General features: G+C 47.0%; 1 protein-coding gene across 1 annotated transcript in view; it reads right to left on the bottom strand.

Annotated features, from left to right (window-relative positions):
• Nucleotides 1-11,113: 11,113 nt before the first annotated feature.
• DUSP22 (dual specificity phosphatase 22) overlaps nucleotides 11,114-15,474 on the bottom strand; it is a 40,429-nt gene continuing 36,068 nt past the window's right edge. Inside the window, exon 7 of the mRNA XM_009903815.2 lies at nucleotides 11,114-13,677. Coding sequence (XP_009902117.2) covers nucleotides 13,492-13,677 — 186 coding nt within the window. The 3' untranslated portion in view covers nucleotides 11,114-13,491. The remainder of the gene's footprint in view (nucleotides 13,678-15,474) is intronic.

Below are 15,474 nucleotides of genomic sequence, written 5' to 3'. Positions count from 1 at the left end.
TCATTATTAACACCAGTACCCTGATAACATTTCTACTTTCCCAAGCGCCACACTAAATTGCTGCGGTAGGATCCAGTGGGGTGTAAATGAACAGCCCTCTCTTGGCCATAGATTCAGACTAGATAAAAGGAAGATGTTTTTTACAGTGAGAGTGATGAGACACTGGCCCAGGTTGCCCAGAGAGGTAGCAGATGCCATGCCTTTGCAAACATTCCAGGTCATGTTGTTTGGGGCTCTGAGCAACCTGATCTAACTGAGGATGTTCCTGCTCATTGCAAGGGGGTTGAACTAGATGAACTTGAAAGGTTCCTTCAGACTCAAACCAGTCTATGATTCTATTCTCTGACCTGCTTCTGATGTGCTGTGAAAGAAGATTCAGGCAAAGTGGGTCTCAGGAGCAGATAGCTGAAGGGAGGAACAACTCCTGCTCAGATTTGTGGACTCTCTTCTTCAGTGCACAGAAACACGTGACAAACCATACGCCGTGGAAACATCCAGCTGTAGATTTGTGTCTCCTTGAGGTCAGAAGCTACTGGTGGGTATCTAACTTGTCATTGTTTCTGCTGCAGGTTCAAGAGGTAATTACCCATTGCTGTCTGAGGAAAATGCCACTGGCTTTTGCTCTTTCTTGTTCCTTTGGCTTGTGGGCTTTTTGTTGAAGAACCCAAAATCTCACCGTTTTGTGGAAAGGGGAAACACTCAAAAGTAAAAAACTCAGCTTCTCACTATCCTTTAATGCATCAAATCATAGCAAGTACTATTACTGGTCCCTGGTTTTTAAAGTATCATCCCCAACACAACAGTTTTGGAGAGACAACCTGTTCTGAGTGCTTTTAAAACAGCATGGAGAACCATTTTTAGAACAGTCCTAATGTGGCCACCTTGTGACCATTTTTGCTTTTGCCAGTCTCTGCTGGCTGTCATACCAGCATCAGCTAAGTACTGTGCTGAGGTTCCCTGGTATCTAAGGTCAAGCCCGCATCATTTCCTGGGTCCAAAACATCGACCTGGGTTTGTGCATTTTGGGGCTGAGCTTCTACTTCAAAGACACAGAGTTATGAGAAGCCCAGGAAATTACTTGGAGAGGCAAAGGATAAGGATGACACAAGAAGAAAAATCACTGAAAACTAAACATAGAGCATTAAAAAAACTCCACGTGCTGCATGTGTGTTGTCCATCCTTCCCTGCTGCCTGCTGCAATCCTCTGTTCAATACCAAACTTTGGGTTTTTGGAGTTCAAGCATGTGAAAAGCCATGCAAATCAGGAATTTAAAGGATGAAGGGCTCAGAAATGAAGCTTTGGGAGGTTTCACAGAAATGATAGACAGAACCACAGGATCATTTGGGTTGGAAAAGACCTTTAAGATCATCAAGTCCAACCATTATCTAACTCTAACAAGTCTGCTGCTAAACCACATTCCTCAGCACCACATCTCTCTGTCCTTTAAACACCTCCAAGGAAAGATGTGGCTGCCACTGGGACTTCCCTGCCTCAAGGAAACTGGGAGGCTCTTCTGTTGCTTGTGGCTGCTGCAGGGTGAAAACCACTGGTGCCACATTCGTCCCTTTGGAAGGAGCTGTTTAAGCAACAATAGGTATAACTTACCCTGCACAATCTCAAACACGATGTGGTTTCATCCTATCTTGCTTACTGAGGGGTAAATCCTCAGCCTGGAGTTACTGAGCAGGTGGTGAGGAGGTGCAGATGGTTCTGAGAAGGAGGTGGTGGCAATGGTCTAGCAGTTTGTGTGACCTTCTTTTTGATAGACTTAAAAGAGGAACCCACAGCCCCCATTTAGTGAGCAAGGGGGGCTGTAGTCTGAATTATTTAAAGAATGTAAATCCACTAAAGAATTGCTCTTCCTTGGGCAGCAGCACAAATAATTGGAGTCGAGGAGGACCATGGTGGCACCAGGCAGGTTTGGTTGTGATCTAGGGAGAGTAAACACAACCCCTAAATGAGTGAACGGTGGAATTTCATTTTGAAAAGCAGCAAGTCAGCCTTTTAAGATGTGCAGAGGAATGATTTAAAAGGAAACAAGTCTTGCTAAGCAAGGTCTTTGATGGAGGGTGAGAACAGGGGATAAGAGAGGACATCCAGAGTTTCTCCTGCTATCAGTGGTCACTCTGGCATGTACAGAAATCAGTAAGTGCATTCTGAAGGCTTTTAGGAACATGAAATGTTTTCATGAGCTGCAACACCAAATACAATTAAACATCACTTTACCGTTCCGTCCCAGATGAATCCCTGGGTCCTCAGCACCTTCAGCTCCAGTGCTTGGATCATGGGGCAGCTGCTGTTGGCAGAGGATTTGGGGCAAGCTCCTGCAGTCCTGTGAAAACAGGCATTTGTGTTACAGCTCTCCTTGCCAGGTGCTAGGCTTGCCAGTTCCAGAGAAACAGGGAACTACCAGAGAGACTCCAGTGGAGGCAATGAAGGTGCTGGGGGTGCTGGCAGTGCTGGCTGGAGCATTGCATCCAAGGAAGAAAGGCTAAGAGACCTAAGGCTGTTTAACCTGCAGAAGAGCAGGCTGAGAGGGGATCTTCTCAAAGCTGATCAGTATCTAAAGGGCAAGGGACAAGAGGATGGGGACAAACTCTTCAGTAGTGCCCAGTGACAGAACAAGTGGCAATGGGCACAAACTGGAACCCAGGGGATTCCACCTGAACATGAGGAAAAGCTTCCTTCCTGTGAAGATGCTGGAGGACCAGAGCAGGCTGCCCAGAGATTGTGGAGTTTCCTTCCCCAGAGAGATTCCAAACCTGCCTGGACACTGTGATCCTGTGCAACCTGCCATGGGTTACCCTGCTTTAATGTTGTGGGGGTTGGACTAGAGGATGCTCAGAGATCCTTTCCAACGCCCACTAATCTGAGATTCTGCAAGTAGTGAATAGATGAAATTATAGTACCAATATGCTACTAAACCTCCTCCCATCCTTCTCTTCTCCAGATCACAGCAGCTCTGGATATCACCATGTAAGGAAGTGCCACAGAAATTGCAGATCTCCATCTGCATTGCTCTTGTCAGAACAGCACTTGGGATTCAATTAAATTTAGGCAGCAGACAATTAGGTGCTGGCCTGCAGAGATGCTGCCAGGGAGAGCTGGAAAAGCCCTGCAGAAGTGAGAGCATGGCCACACACATCTGAAGGGTTTCCTGTAGTCAGTGTTGGGTTTTACACTACAGCTCCAGAGTGGCTGAAACAAAGTGTTCTGGAACCCAAGAGGAGATGTGCAAACGGAGGGAGGGACATTTTCCAGCAGCAGTGGGGTGCTGCTTTCTGTGCATTTTAAAGCATCTCATCCAACTTGCTGCTTTTCACATTGTCTTAGGAGAATTCTTACTGTTGTCTGAGTTTCACCTGACAGTTGACGCTGGCCCACGCTGCCTTCTGAGGTGTCCACAGCTGCAGCGACTGTTGGCAGCTGATGCTGCCTGGATGGCCCTAACTAGCTCCAGGACCAGGCTGCTCTTCTCTGGTGGTGAACCAAAAGAGGTCTCTGCACGCGTGGCTGCCCTTGGGTAGTACGAACAGGAAGGACACTCTGAAGGGTGACTTACTAGCACTGGCAAACGCTTCCCTTTTGAAGCAAAACACAAATTTTCACACTACCAGTGATGACAGCTTGGCTGTGCACACTTCTGTTGAAGATGCTGCGCGCTAGAAAACACCAAGAAATTCCCTCGCCCACTGAGCATTACTCATTTGGTTACATAATTCTTCTTTTTTCTTTTCTTTTACTGTTGATTGGGTCAAAAAATAAAAATAAAAACAACAAAAAAAAGTCCTAGTGCAATGGTCTGAGAATGAGAGAAGCGCTGCCATTTATGTGCCCAGGTGACCACAACATTGTTGTCTCCCTGTACTCAGCACTGGCGACGCCACGCCTGGAATACCGGGCTCAGTTTTGGGCCCTGCACACCAAGAAGGTCAATAAGGTGCTGGACTGTGGCCAGAGAAGGGCAATGAAGCTGGCAAAGGGTCTGGAGGAACGAGTCATGTTAGGAATGAAGAACAGACCAAGAGGAAACAAGCTCAAGTTGTGCCACAGGGAGGTTTAGGTTGGTCATTAGGAACAGTTTATTCACTGAAAGGCTTGTCAAGCCCTGGAACAGGCTGCCCAGGGCAGTGGTAGAATCCCCATCACACCTGGAGAGGTTTAAAAGACACATAGATGGGTTGCTGAGGGACGTGTGGGTTAGCAGTGACCAGGCAGTACTAGGCTGTCCTCTGATTTCATCTTATGTAAGGCAAAATCGTGTCATATCTCTGTATTACTCTGTTAGCCTTCCCACCACACTGGCTGCCTCGAAAAAAGAGAGAAGAAAGAAAGAAATGGCCACTTGGTGGCCTTCACAAACTGTTGCTCAAAACACCCACAGCCAGATCCTGCTGTCACTGAGCTCAAGAACAGTTCCCCCATTCAGCTTCACTGGGTACAAAGTGTCCTGGCTAGGAGCTTGCCTGTTGCAGGAAGACAGTCTGTCCTTCCAAGGCAAGGGCCTGCTGCTGCTATCCTGCCAGAGCAGCTGTGAATTAGTTTTCCTTCCCCAGAGAGAAGGACATCCAGCAGCCTTTGAAGGGATGTGGAAAAAATTCCCTTCTAGTGCTGTATCTCTCAGAAAAATGGATGCAGCTCCTGAAAGTTCCTTCCAGCTCCCCCAGGTGCCCCTATCTTCTTGGAGAGAAGCAGCAGGAAACCACCACACCAAAAATGAGAACCTCATTTGGCATCCCGCTGAAAGCATCTTACCAGGGCAGGCCACTACGAACTCCATGAAGAGCAGGTGAGCTGTCATGTCTGTTAACCTTCAGGACCATGCACCGTGGCTGCCCAACACACCACCAGCAGCAAACTAAGAAACGCTGGGGGGAAGCTCTTGAGGACTGCAGGGAAAAGAGGAATTTGGTGACAACCCAAACCCATACAATGACCCTGAGCTTTTGGGTTCCACTACATTTTTGTGTTACTTTCAAAGATGATCACAATGGACATCTGCATGTGTGGAAACTGCTGTGTTTACCGTTCAAGCCATCAGATGCCAAGAGGATGAACTGCGTCCAGTTCTGGAGCCCCTATTACAAGAGGGATCTGGAGGTGCTGGAAGGTGTCCAGAGAAGGGCCACGAGGATGATCAGAGGGCTGGAGCACCTCTCCTGTGAGGACAGACTGAAGGAGTTGGGGCTGTTCAGTCTGGAGAAGAGAAGGCTCCGAGGTGACCTAATTGTGGCCTTCCAGTATCTGAAGGGGGCCTACAAGAAGGCTGGGGAGGGACTTCTCAGGATCTCAGGTAATGATAGGACTAGGGGGAATGGAATGAAGCTGGAGATGGGGAGATTCAGGCTGGACATGAGGAGGAAGTTCTTCCCCATGAGAGTGGTGAAACCTTGGAATGGGTTTTCCAGGGAGGTGGTTGGAGGTGTTTAAGCCCAGGCTGGATGAGGCTCTGGCCAGCCTGATCTAGTGTGGGGTGTCCCTGCCCATGGCAGGGGGTTTGGAACTAGATGATCCTTGTGGTCCCTTCCAACCATGACTGATACTATACTATGATTTTAAATGCAGCACCTCACTGGAAGTTCTTTCAAAACCTTAATATTAGGCTGCACTCATCAGTAGTCTTGTTCCAATCACCCCTTCTTAGGATGTGATCTTCATAAAAATCCTCTTATACCTAATTATTCTTGAGTGGTGGGAGGGAAGGCATGTCCTAACAGTGGTCTTCCTCCTCCTGAGTGCTACTGCTTGCCTCCAGGAATGACTTTGCATATGCAGGGCTTGATAAAAATCATCCCCAAAATGCAAAGCTCCTGTTCCTAAAGCTGCAAGAACATGTGACAGACCAAGAATATGGATCACTCCCCTTTCAAGGGAGGGCCCAAAGCATAACATTGGCTTCTGAAAAAAATGCATTGAAGGCTTATCTTAGGGCTGCATGAGATGTTTAAAGCTTCCCTTCAAGGCTAATCCTCTCCCAAAGAGCACACGTTCAGTACTACCACTGTGCAGTCAGCTCCCAGTTGCCTGGGGTAGGGCTTATCATCAGAAAGCCACATCATGGCTTTGTGCTGAGCTCAGCCTGAGCTGGGGAGGCTCCTTAGCTTAGCCCAGGTTTTACTCTGGATGATAGAGACACAACCATGTTTAGTCCAGTTTCCCAGGAGATGATGATTACACAAAATTTCATTGTCAGGTATCTCCTTCAGGCACCATTTTGGTGGCTTCTGTTGAGATGGAGATTTTATCATTTCATTCTGTCTCTTCTCAAACAGATCATAGAACAGTTTCAGTTGGAAAAAACCCTTACCATCATCAAGTCCAAGTGTTAAGACTGCCAGGTCACTACTAAAACATGCCTCTCAACACCACATCACCAACTACCTCATCCAAGGATGGTGTGTCCACGCTTCCCTGAGCAGCCAAATGTACTCCACCACAGATCAAGCTCCTGCTTGCTTCAGTGGCAGCTGCTCACTTGAACCACCTGCTGCCCATTTTCCCTCCCTCTCCCCTGACACACTCATGGGTGGAAATTCTCTTGCTCAGAGGTTCACAGGACTTCTAGAAGCATGACATCAGACTACAGTTTGTTTAAAACAGCTACTAATGCCTTTTTTTTTTTCTGCAGCCCACAAAGCATTCTTCTAACCAAAGCCACAAGGAGGTGTTTTTGAAGCAAGACTTGCAGATTCACCTGTCTTAATTACCCAGCTTAGTGCTGGAGGCCACCATGGAGAGATCAGTGAGAGCTTGAATGTCAGTAAAAACACAGAAGTGCAATGTGGTGGGGGTTGCAGGGGACCTCTGGGGAATCTAGTCCAACCATCCCCTCCTGCCAAAACAGGGTCACCCAGAGCAGGTTGCCCAGGATCACAGTATCTGGGTGGGTCTGGAATCTCTCCAGAGAGGAAGAATCCACCATTTCTCTGAGCAGCCTGATCCAAGGCTCTGACATACTCACAAATAAAAGCTTTCTCCTCAGGCTGAGACAGAACCTTCAGGGCTCCCATTTGTGCCCATTGTGTCTTGTTCTGTCACTTCACACCACTTATATCAGTCTGGTTCAACCCTCTTGCCCAACATCCTTTAGCTATTATCAGTATTAGATTCCCTCTGTGTGCTCTTCTCAAGGCTAAACTGTTCCAGGTCTCTCAGCCTTTCCTCCTTAGAGAGATGCTCCAGTTCCCTCTCCATCTTTGGAGCTTCTACTGGAGTCTCTCCAGTAACGCCCAGACTCTCTTGAAGTGGGGAGCCCAGAACTGGACACAATACTCCAGATGTGGCATCATTAGGGAAGAGTAAAGGGGGAGGAGAACTGGGAAGAGTAGCAAGGCACCATGACCTCAGCAAAATTTTTCCATGTGATTTGGATTAAATATGGTCTTTAAGAGGTGCTCGGTGGTCAAGGGGAAGACAAAGTAGTTGTGTATTTTCATTTAGAAACTGCTGATTTCCTTAGGGGGTAGAAGGAAACCTCCTATAAACTTAGGAACATCTCTTAAGTTCACAAAGTATTATGTTCTACATGAGTTTGGGCTCATTCATGCTATAGCACAGCTAAAATATCAGTATGGATAACAAATAGGGGAAAGGAAGTTAATCACACCACTGCAATATGGGTTTCATGGATGGACCACTCAATGGATAAAGAACTGGCTTGATGGCCACACCTAGAGTGGCTGTCAATGGATCCATGTCCAAGTGGAGGCCAGTGACAAGTGGAGTCCCTCAGGGATCAGTACTGGGACCAGTCTTGTTCAACATCTTTGTTGGTGACGTGGACAGAGGTATTGAGTGCACCCTCAGCAGGTTTGCTGATGACATCAAGCTGTGTGGTGCAGCAGACACACTGGAGGAAAGGGATCCATCCAGAGGGACCTTGACAGATTGGAGAGGTGGGCACAAGCCAAACTCATGAGGTTCAACAAGACCAAGGTCCTACACCTGGGTTGGGGCAATCCCAGCCACCGACATAGGCTGGGCAGCGAGTGGCTTGAGAGCAGCCCTGAAGAAAAGGGACCTGGGGGTGCTGGTGGATGAGAAGCTCAACATGAGCCACCAGTGTACACTTGCAGCCCAGAAAGCCAATCACATCTTGGGCTGCATCAAGAAAAGCATAGCCAGCAGGTTGAGGGAGGTGATTCTCCCCCTCTACTCCATTCTGGTGAGACTCCACCTGGAGTACTGCATCCAGTTCTGGAGCCTCTATTTTACAGGAAGGATCTGGAGGTGCTGGAATGTGTCCAAAGAAGGGCCACGAGGATGATCAGAGAGCTGGAGCATCTCTCCTATGAGGACAGACAGAGTTGGGACTGTTCAGTTTGGAGAAGAGAAGGCTCTGGGGAGACCTTACTGTGGCCTTCCATTATCTGAAAGGGAATACAAGAAAGCTGGTGAGGGACTTTTTAGGCCACCAGGTAGTGATAGGACCAAGGGGAATGGATCCAAGCTAGAGGAAGGTAGATTTAGATTAGGCATAAGGAAGAAGTTCTTCACCATAAGGGTGGTGAGACACTGGAACTGGTTGCCCAGGGAGGTAGTAGAAGCCCCATCCCTGGAAGTTTAAGACCAGGCTTGATGAGGCTCTGGGGAACCTGATCTAGTGTGAGGTGTCCCTGCCCATGGCAGGGGGGTTGGAACTGGATGACCTTTGACAACCCTGACAGTTCTGTGATTCAGGTGCTACATAGCAGGCAGCATTGAATGTAGTCTGCTCATAGTATTTCAGTTGTTCAAGTGGCAGAACGACCCTCTCAGCAGGGGTAGAGTCAAACTGGAGACTGTCTCTTGTCTGTGGGGAATTAAATGGGGCTTTTCCCTTCCTTACAGCATAAGTTTTTAATTCTTTTTTCCCCAGAGAATCATCATCTGCCACTTCAACTTCCTCTGACAAAGCACTGCTGAGAGCCTTGAGTCCTGGCAGTCTCGAAACCAGCCAAGTTTTACAGTTGATTAAGCCCTAACCCAGCATGCTGTGGAAAAGGAATTTCAAAAGGATGAAAAAATAAAAATGGATTCACCACATACCTTGGCCAGCACCAATCAGTGACAGAGCAACACCCAACGTTCTCTTGTTGGACTGTTCAAGAGATGCTTGTGCTATGAATCACAGGATGTTAGGGGCTCGAAGGGACCTTGAAAGCTCATCCAGTCCAACCCCCTGCCAGAGCAGGATCACCTAGAGCAGGTCACACAGGAATGCATCCAGGAGGGTTTTAAATATCTCTAGAGGGAGACTCCACACCCTCCCTGGGCAGCCTGTTCCAGTGTTCTGTCACCCTCAGTGAAATAATTTTCCCTCATGTTTCCATGGAACTTCTTATGCCTCAACTTCCACCCATTGCCCCTTGTCCTGTCATTAGGCATCAGTGAGAAGAGCCTGACTCCATCCTCTTGGAACTCACTCTTTACATGTTTATAAACATGAATGAGGTCACCCCTTAGTCTCCTCTTCTCCAAGCCAGAGAGCCCCAGCTCCCTCAGTCTCTCCTCATAAGGAAGATGTTCCATTCCCTTAATCATTTTTGTGGCTCTGCACTGGGCTCTTTCAAGCAGTTCCCTTTCCTTCTTGAGAGGCCCAGAAATGGACACAATATTTGAGATCTGGGCTCACCAGGGCAGAGCAGAAGGGGAGGAGAACCTCTCTTGACCTACTGACCAGACCCCTTCTAAATGTACCCCAGAATGGCATTGGCCTATTTGGCCACAAGAGCACATTATTGGTTCATGGTCAACCTTCCACCCACTAGGACCCCCAGGCCCTTTTCCCCTTCACTTCTCTCCAACTTGAACTCACCTGGAAGAACTTGGAGAGGGGAAGTCTCAAAAGGAGAGGGAAAAAAAGTCATCTAAGTACCAAAATGAGCTAGTCTTGTACTCCTGTACTACCTGCAGCTACTGCAGGGGAAACTGTCAGGAAAAGCCTTCCAGGTGCTAGTCATTGGCTTCAAGAACCACACAAGCAGGTCAGGTGGTAACATTTACTTTTATTTATAAAAAAATTGTAGAATGTATTAAATACAAACATTTGGAAAAAAAAAAGCAATCAAGGCTTTGCTAAGATGCCCAGGAAGAGGAAGACAGAAAATCCAGAAGCTCACCAGGTTTAAAAGTTTTCAAACCAGCTGAAGTAATCGCTATCGTTTTTCACTGACATCTTAATAGGCAACCAGTGTTATTACTGTCTTCTAAAAAAAACCAGACATGATTGGCCATACCTTCCCACTCAGCCCCAAAAATGGAAGGGAGGGACTCTTTCCAGGTTAAAAATCAGAGTAGTAATAAATATTAATGCATTCCCCCATGTCCTACACAAAACCTTTGCTTAGCATCACACTTGGATATCGATTTTTAGCCCTCACCCCCACCAAAAAAACACACAATTAAAAAACACCCCCCCCTACATTTCAGATCTGGGTATCCAACAAGGTGACAGAGACTTCCTACATTTTCCAGTGAATATCAAAATGAGGACAGTGTGTTGAAGTACAGGGAAAAGAAAAAGAATACTGAATAATTGCCTACACTATGAAGGCCACCTACAATGAGGTTGACTGTGGTCTAGGCATGTCCCAGACAGCTAGAAAGCTGAGAAGCTGGCTGGAAGACAAATTGTGTCACCTTCTCAGTCACTCAGTTCTCTCCCTTTTAAAAGGTCAAAAGGCAAGAACTGTTGTCTTAGACTTCTGTTGCTTTTCTACCACTCTTAAATGCAGTCTGCAGAACATAAGACACTCAATGAGATGCAGAAGCAGCAGACCACAGACCTCTTCTGTCTTTAAAGAGAGAAGCCCTTCCACACACTGACAACATGGCAGCCCCTCATCCTCCTGCTTTACCCTGTATCTGCTTTTGAGCTGCAGCATAACCCACTTTGATATGGCCCAAAAGCCAAATTCAGTGCTAAAATACTTCCTATTATAGGACTGACTCTTTGGGAATAACCAAGCTATTAAAGAAATCCACTACAGAATCACCTTGGCAACACAAACATTAACAGATGTCTCCCACTCTGCACTGTTTGTCAGAACAGGAGACAGCATTGCCAACCCACCAGCACTCAAGGAGGAGAGGGCCAGAAGTGTGATGGGACACCCCATCTTGTCAAGTCAGCAACAGAAGGGATGGACTAGATACTACAGAAGCATAGGCAGGATGCTCCTGAAAAAGCTGCCCCATGGGAACTGGCTGTATCCTAGAATGAGTAGAGGGTTGAGCAACAGGACCAGCTTCCTGAGTGCATGTCAGACCCTGTTACCGAGGAAAGCATTTCCCAATGACCCTCAGAGAACTGAGGGGACTGCCAACGTGGGCACTGCTGTCCTGGAGCTCCTAAACCACCCATTATTATACACAGAGCAACATTCTCAAGAAGAGTTAAAGACTTATTCTACCAGGCAAATGCAGAGTAGTTGCTGGATATACCAAATACATAGTGAGAAGCTAAAAAGCTTGGAACCAAAGTCAATTCCAGCACCTTTCCCAAATCAGCAATACCCCTTAATGTGACACAGATATGATCATCCTGCTCTTGCTATTTTCAGTAGACTTAGAGCACTTAGTGCAATGAGAACCCCGATGCAGGCTTGGACTCAGATGAAACAGCCAGGCCAGTTCCACCCCATTCCCTTTTTGTCCTTTCAGGCAATTGGTGACACCCAAGATCTGTATTTCACAAGCCAAAAATGTACTTTTGAACATATGTAAAAGATACTAATCAGCCACAGCTCACTTGGCCCCAAAAGCCTTGCTCCCATCCCAAAAATTCACTGCCCCCCAAAGCAAGTAGAAAATACCATGGATTGGAATATCCTGCAGGGATGGGAGGTCAGAGCACCAAGGAAACTGAGAGAGGCTGTCTGTTTGGCGCGCTGACTGCTCCTCCTCCAGCGCACAGCTTTCAGCAGGCTACACACCACATTTAAACCAGGGGGGTGGGTTTCTACCCTGGCTGTTTGGGAGGTGCTTTTTGTTTTCCAGAATCCTCAAGAAAAACAAGCCTTTTATCCTCGGAGTCCACAGCAAGAAACCACAGTCTTGGCCTCAATGCCACCCCCCATGACTTAATCAGAACTCAAGACACTGCCCAGCATCCCTGGTGACATCTGAAGTTACACTGAGGATACACTTGAGTCAGGCTCCACTCCAGAAGACACAAACACCACCAAGAGCAACGATCGTGTTCACATGGGTACAGCCCCGCGTTTTCACCTAGTTTAAAACATGTTTTACAAATGCATTCCCACAAACATGAGCACAGCAGAAGAGGGAGTGGTTTTAAAATGACAGAAATCTGAATTCAAACATCTCAGTTTTTAAAACAGTGAGAAATATGGGCAATCTTCACACAAAAAAAAACCCCACTCCAAACAAAACCAACCCCATAACCTCCTCCAGTACAGACACTTGTGAGGTACACACACACACACTCTCAGCCACGCACTTACTTCACTCAGTGTCAGATTAAGATTATAGAAGGCAATTCTGAAGGTTGCATGGACAACCACAATGACAAGAACAGCATTTCTGAGGTAGCTGGAGTCAAAGAGCAAACCACAGCACAGGCAACAGAAGCAGGTGCTCACACTCACACCCAAGCCCACTCTTTGGAGACACGTTCTGGTGTGTGCAGGGGCGTGTTGAAGAAGCACGTGTTCTGCAAGGAATGAAGGTCAGCAGGGCACTGGAGACCTGGTAAAGTCTTCTCCAGAGAAGCTTACTTTGGGAGAGCAGATGCACAATCAAGGCTTAAATCACTGCACATCAGCTGAGCTGCGGTAACTGCCTCAGTGCTCTTGGTCTGCAGCAGCTCTGCCAACAGCCCTGTCTCGCATGCACTGAAGCAAGTAAAACTGTGGCAGTTGAAGGTGTTATTACTCAGAGCTGTCTGTCCCACTTCTCTCCACTTGCTACTGTTGGTAGAGAGGGATACGTGCCCATACCTCACCTGTTCCAGTTTACAACCTAGCACTCAAGTCCAAGCCTACCTCCATGGTACTACTTACCAACAGACTGTGAATAGGAGCAGCAGAGACAGACCCCAGTTCCCATCTTCAGCTGCAGTAACATCTTTGCCACATTAACACCACAGAAATATCCAACTGCCACAGTTTGAGGCACCAGACTTCATCTCTGGAAGCCCTTTGCTAGCCTGTAACAAAAAGGAGCTGAGCTAACCTCACAGCAAATGCTAGGCAACGTGGTCATACGGGGCTAATGGCTGTGGCTGGCTGGTGAACGGGCTCAGCCACAGGAGCTCACCATGTCTCTGGGCACACAGAATGCTTGCTCCTGCCCAGGTTGTAGAACTGCGTGAACCACACTCACTCACTCACACACATCATGTAGTATTTGCATCGAGAAGCTTTCTACAAATCAAGTGTTTGCATGATTACTGCCAAGAGTCTCAAAGATGGGATGGAAATTATGGCAAGATGTTTCTCAAAGGCAGAAAGAAAAAAACCAACAAAACCCAAATCAACCTCCTACAACTAGGTCTCTGTTGTGTAATTGCTGTATGACAGAGAGGGCACAGAGGAGAAGTTGTTATTCCATTGTCTTCCTCCAGTACTCTGCTGCAACTCTGCCTGTTCTTTGTATTTGCTCAGAAGACTTTTGGCTTCTTGCAGGTCCTGAGAAGAGTTTTCCCCATATTCTTCTTTCAGCCACTGCCTGAACTGCAGAATCAAACACAGAAATACAGTAAGATGAAGCAATAGCATGAGACTGATGCAGAAGTAACACTCCCACCCTACAGAATACCAACAGCCTTTAAGAGCAGTACTTTTCTTTAAAGTGCTCCAAATGCTGAGCAACCTTCAAGAGCAGCACAGAACACAAGTCACAACAACAGGCTGCAAAAAGATCAAAAATCAGAGTGAGCCACTCAAATGTTTGGATTCTTTTATCCTAAGCCCACAAACACCAGCAGTAAAAAAAAATATAATGGAATATATATATTACTGTAGATATCAGGAAAGTTATTTCTAGGAAGAGAAACACCAGGAGCTTTAAAAGCTACAGAACAGGACACACTCTGTCACTAATATAAATGATTGAACATTGGTACATGGGAAGAGATGTACCAGGTCTGGGTGAAGGTCTGTCCAGAGCAGCCAGATGTAAATGGTCAGGAAAGCATCAGGCCATTGCCTGATGTAGGGCAGTAATGATAGGAGCTTCTCCCTGGTCATTTCCTCATCTTCCTGCAATTTTCAACTTAGCTACTTTGGAGGGGGGCTGAGGCAGCATTTTTGTGTCTGACAGCAACAAGGGAAATTTTCTGCCATGAGACTATTTGTGGGTTTGTTTTTGCAATCCACAAACTTTTGCCACAAGATATCTGGACATACACAAGCTTCATATTGTACCAGACCCCTTCCATCTGCATGGGGAGAAAAATTCTTTGTTGTGAGGCTGCTGGAGCCCTGGAACAGGCTGCTCGGTGTGGCTGTGGAGAGTCTTCTCTGGAGAGATTTGAAACCCATCTGAACATTGCAGTCCTGGGCAACCTGCTGTGGATGACTGCTTTAGCAGGAGGGTTGGACTAGATGACTGGGAGAAGTCCCTTCCAATCCCCCATCAGTCTGTGATTTACTGGGACATGGGGAGACAGGGCCTGAAGACAGTAACTGGACCATAAGGTCTTGTATCAAACCTGAAGCCTCAGGCAATCATGTGGAATTGTTGCAAACTGTGTTGTAGCCCCAGTGACTCAACCCCTCCTTGTAAGGCCAAGATCTAAAGGACCCCATTCCAGAAACCCCACAGGACCCTACCAAGGCATAGCAAAACACCCTGAAATCAGGAGGAAGCATACACCCATGGCAGATGGCAGTATTCCACCAAATCAGGTGTGTACACAGACACCTGCTAAGGATGTGGTTGCTGTTAAGAGACAGTAGGAAACTACAGCCCAGCCAGTGACTACAGGTGGATATTTCTTTTCACCATCTACTGCCTCCCCCTCAGTGAATAAAGGCAGAATGTGCCATCCATGGCGGAGGGGAAAAGAGAGACGTTACTGTCTTTATCAGGCTATTTGCATAGAGCCTTAATTGTCATTGCTGTTAGCCCAGACCAATTAGAGTAGAAATGACTGTGAGGGAGGAAAGCAACAGATCTGGAAAGTCCCCCTCTGACTTGTGTCTCTTAAAAAAAAAAAGAGTTATTTTACCATTTACCCCAGTCCCAAACAATCCAGGAAGCGTTCAGTTGAACATTAAACACACAAATATTTACAGCTGAGAAGTGCATCGTGCAAAAGAAATGGTTAATTTCTGAACTCCGAGCTCTCAGTGGCAGAATGAGAGGGAGGGAGTCAAAACCAACCAACATCCTTTGCCTCCTATATTTTGCTTTCCGATTCTGGTTTGCCTTTGTTGTTGTTGATCTTGCAGCAATAAGCAGAAAAGCCCAGAGAACAGCAACATGCTGAGCAATGGGAAAGGGAGGGGATGGCCAGGGCAGGTTAA

Source organism: Dryobates pubescens, chromosome 9 (genome assembly GCF_014839835.1).
Source record: "Dryobates pubescens isolate bDryPub1 chromosome 9, bDryPub1.pri, whole genome shotgun sequence".
Taxonomy (NCBI): domain Eukaryota; kingdom Metazoa; phylum Chordata; class Aves; order Piciformes; family Picidae; genus Dryobates; species Dryobates pubescens.
Note: the sequence above shows the minus strand (reverse complement) of the source record. Positions and strands in the feature narration are given on the sequence as shown.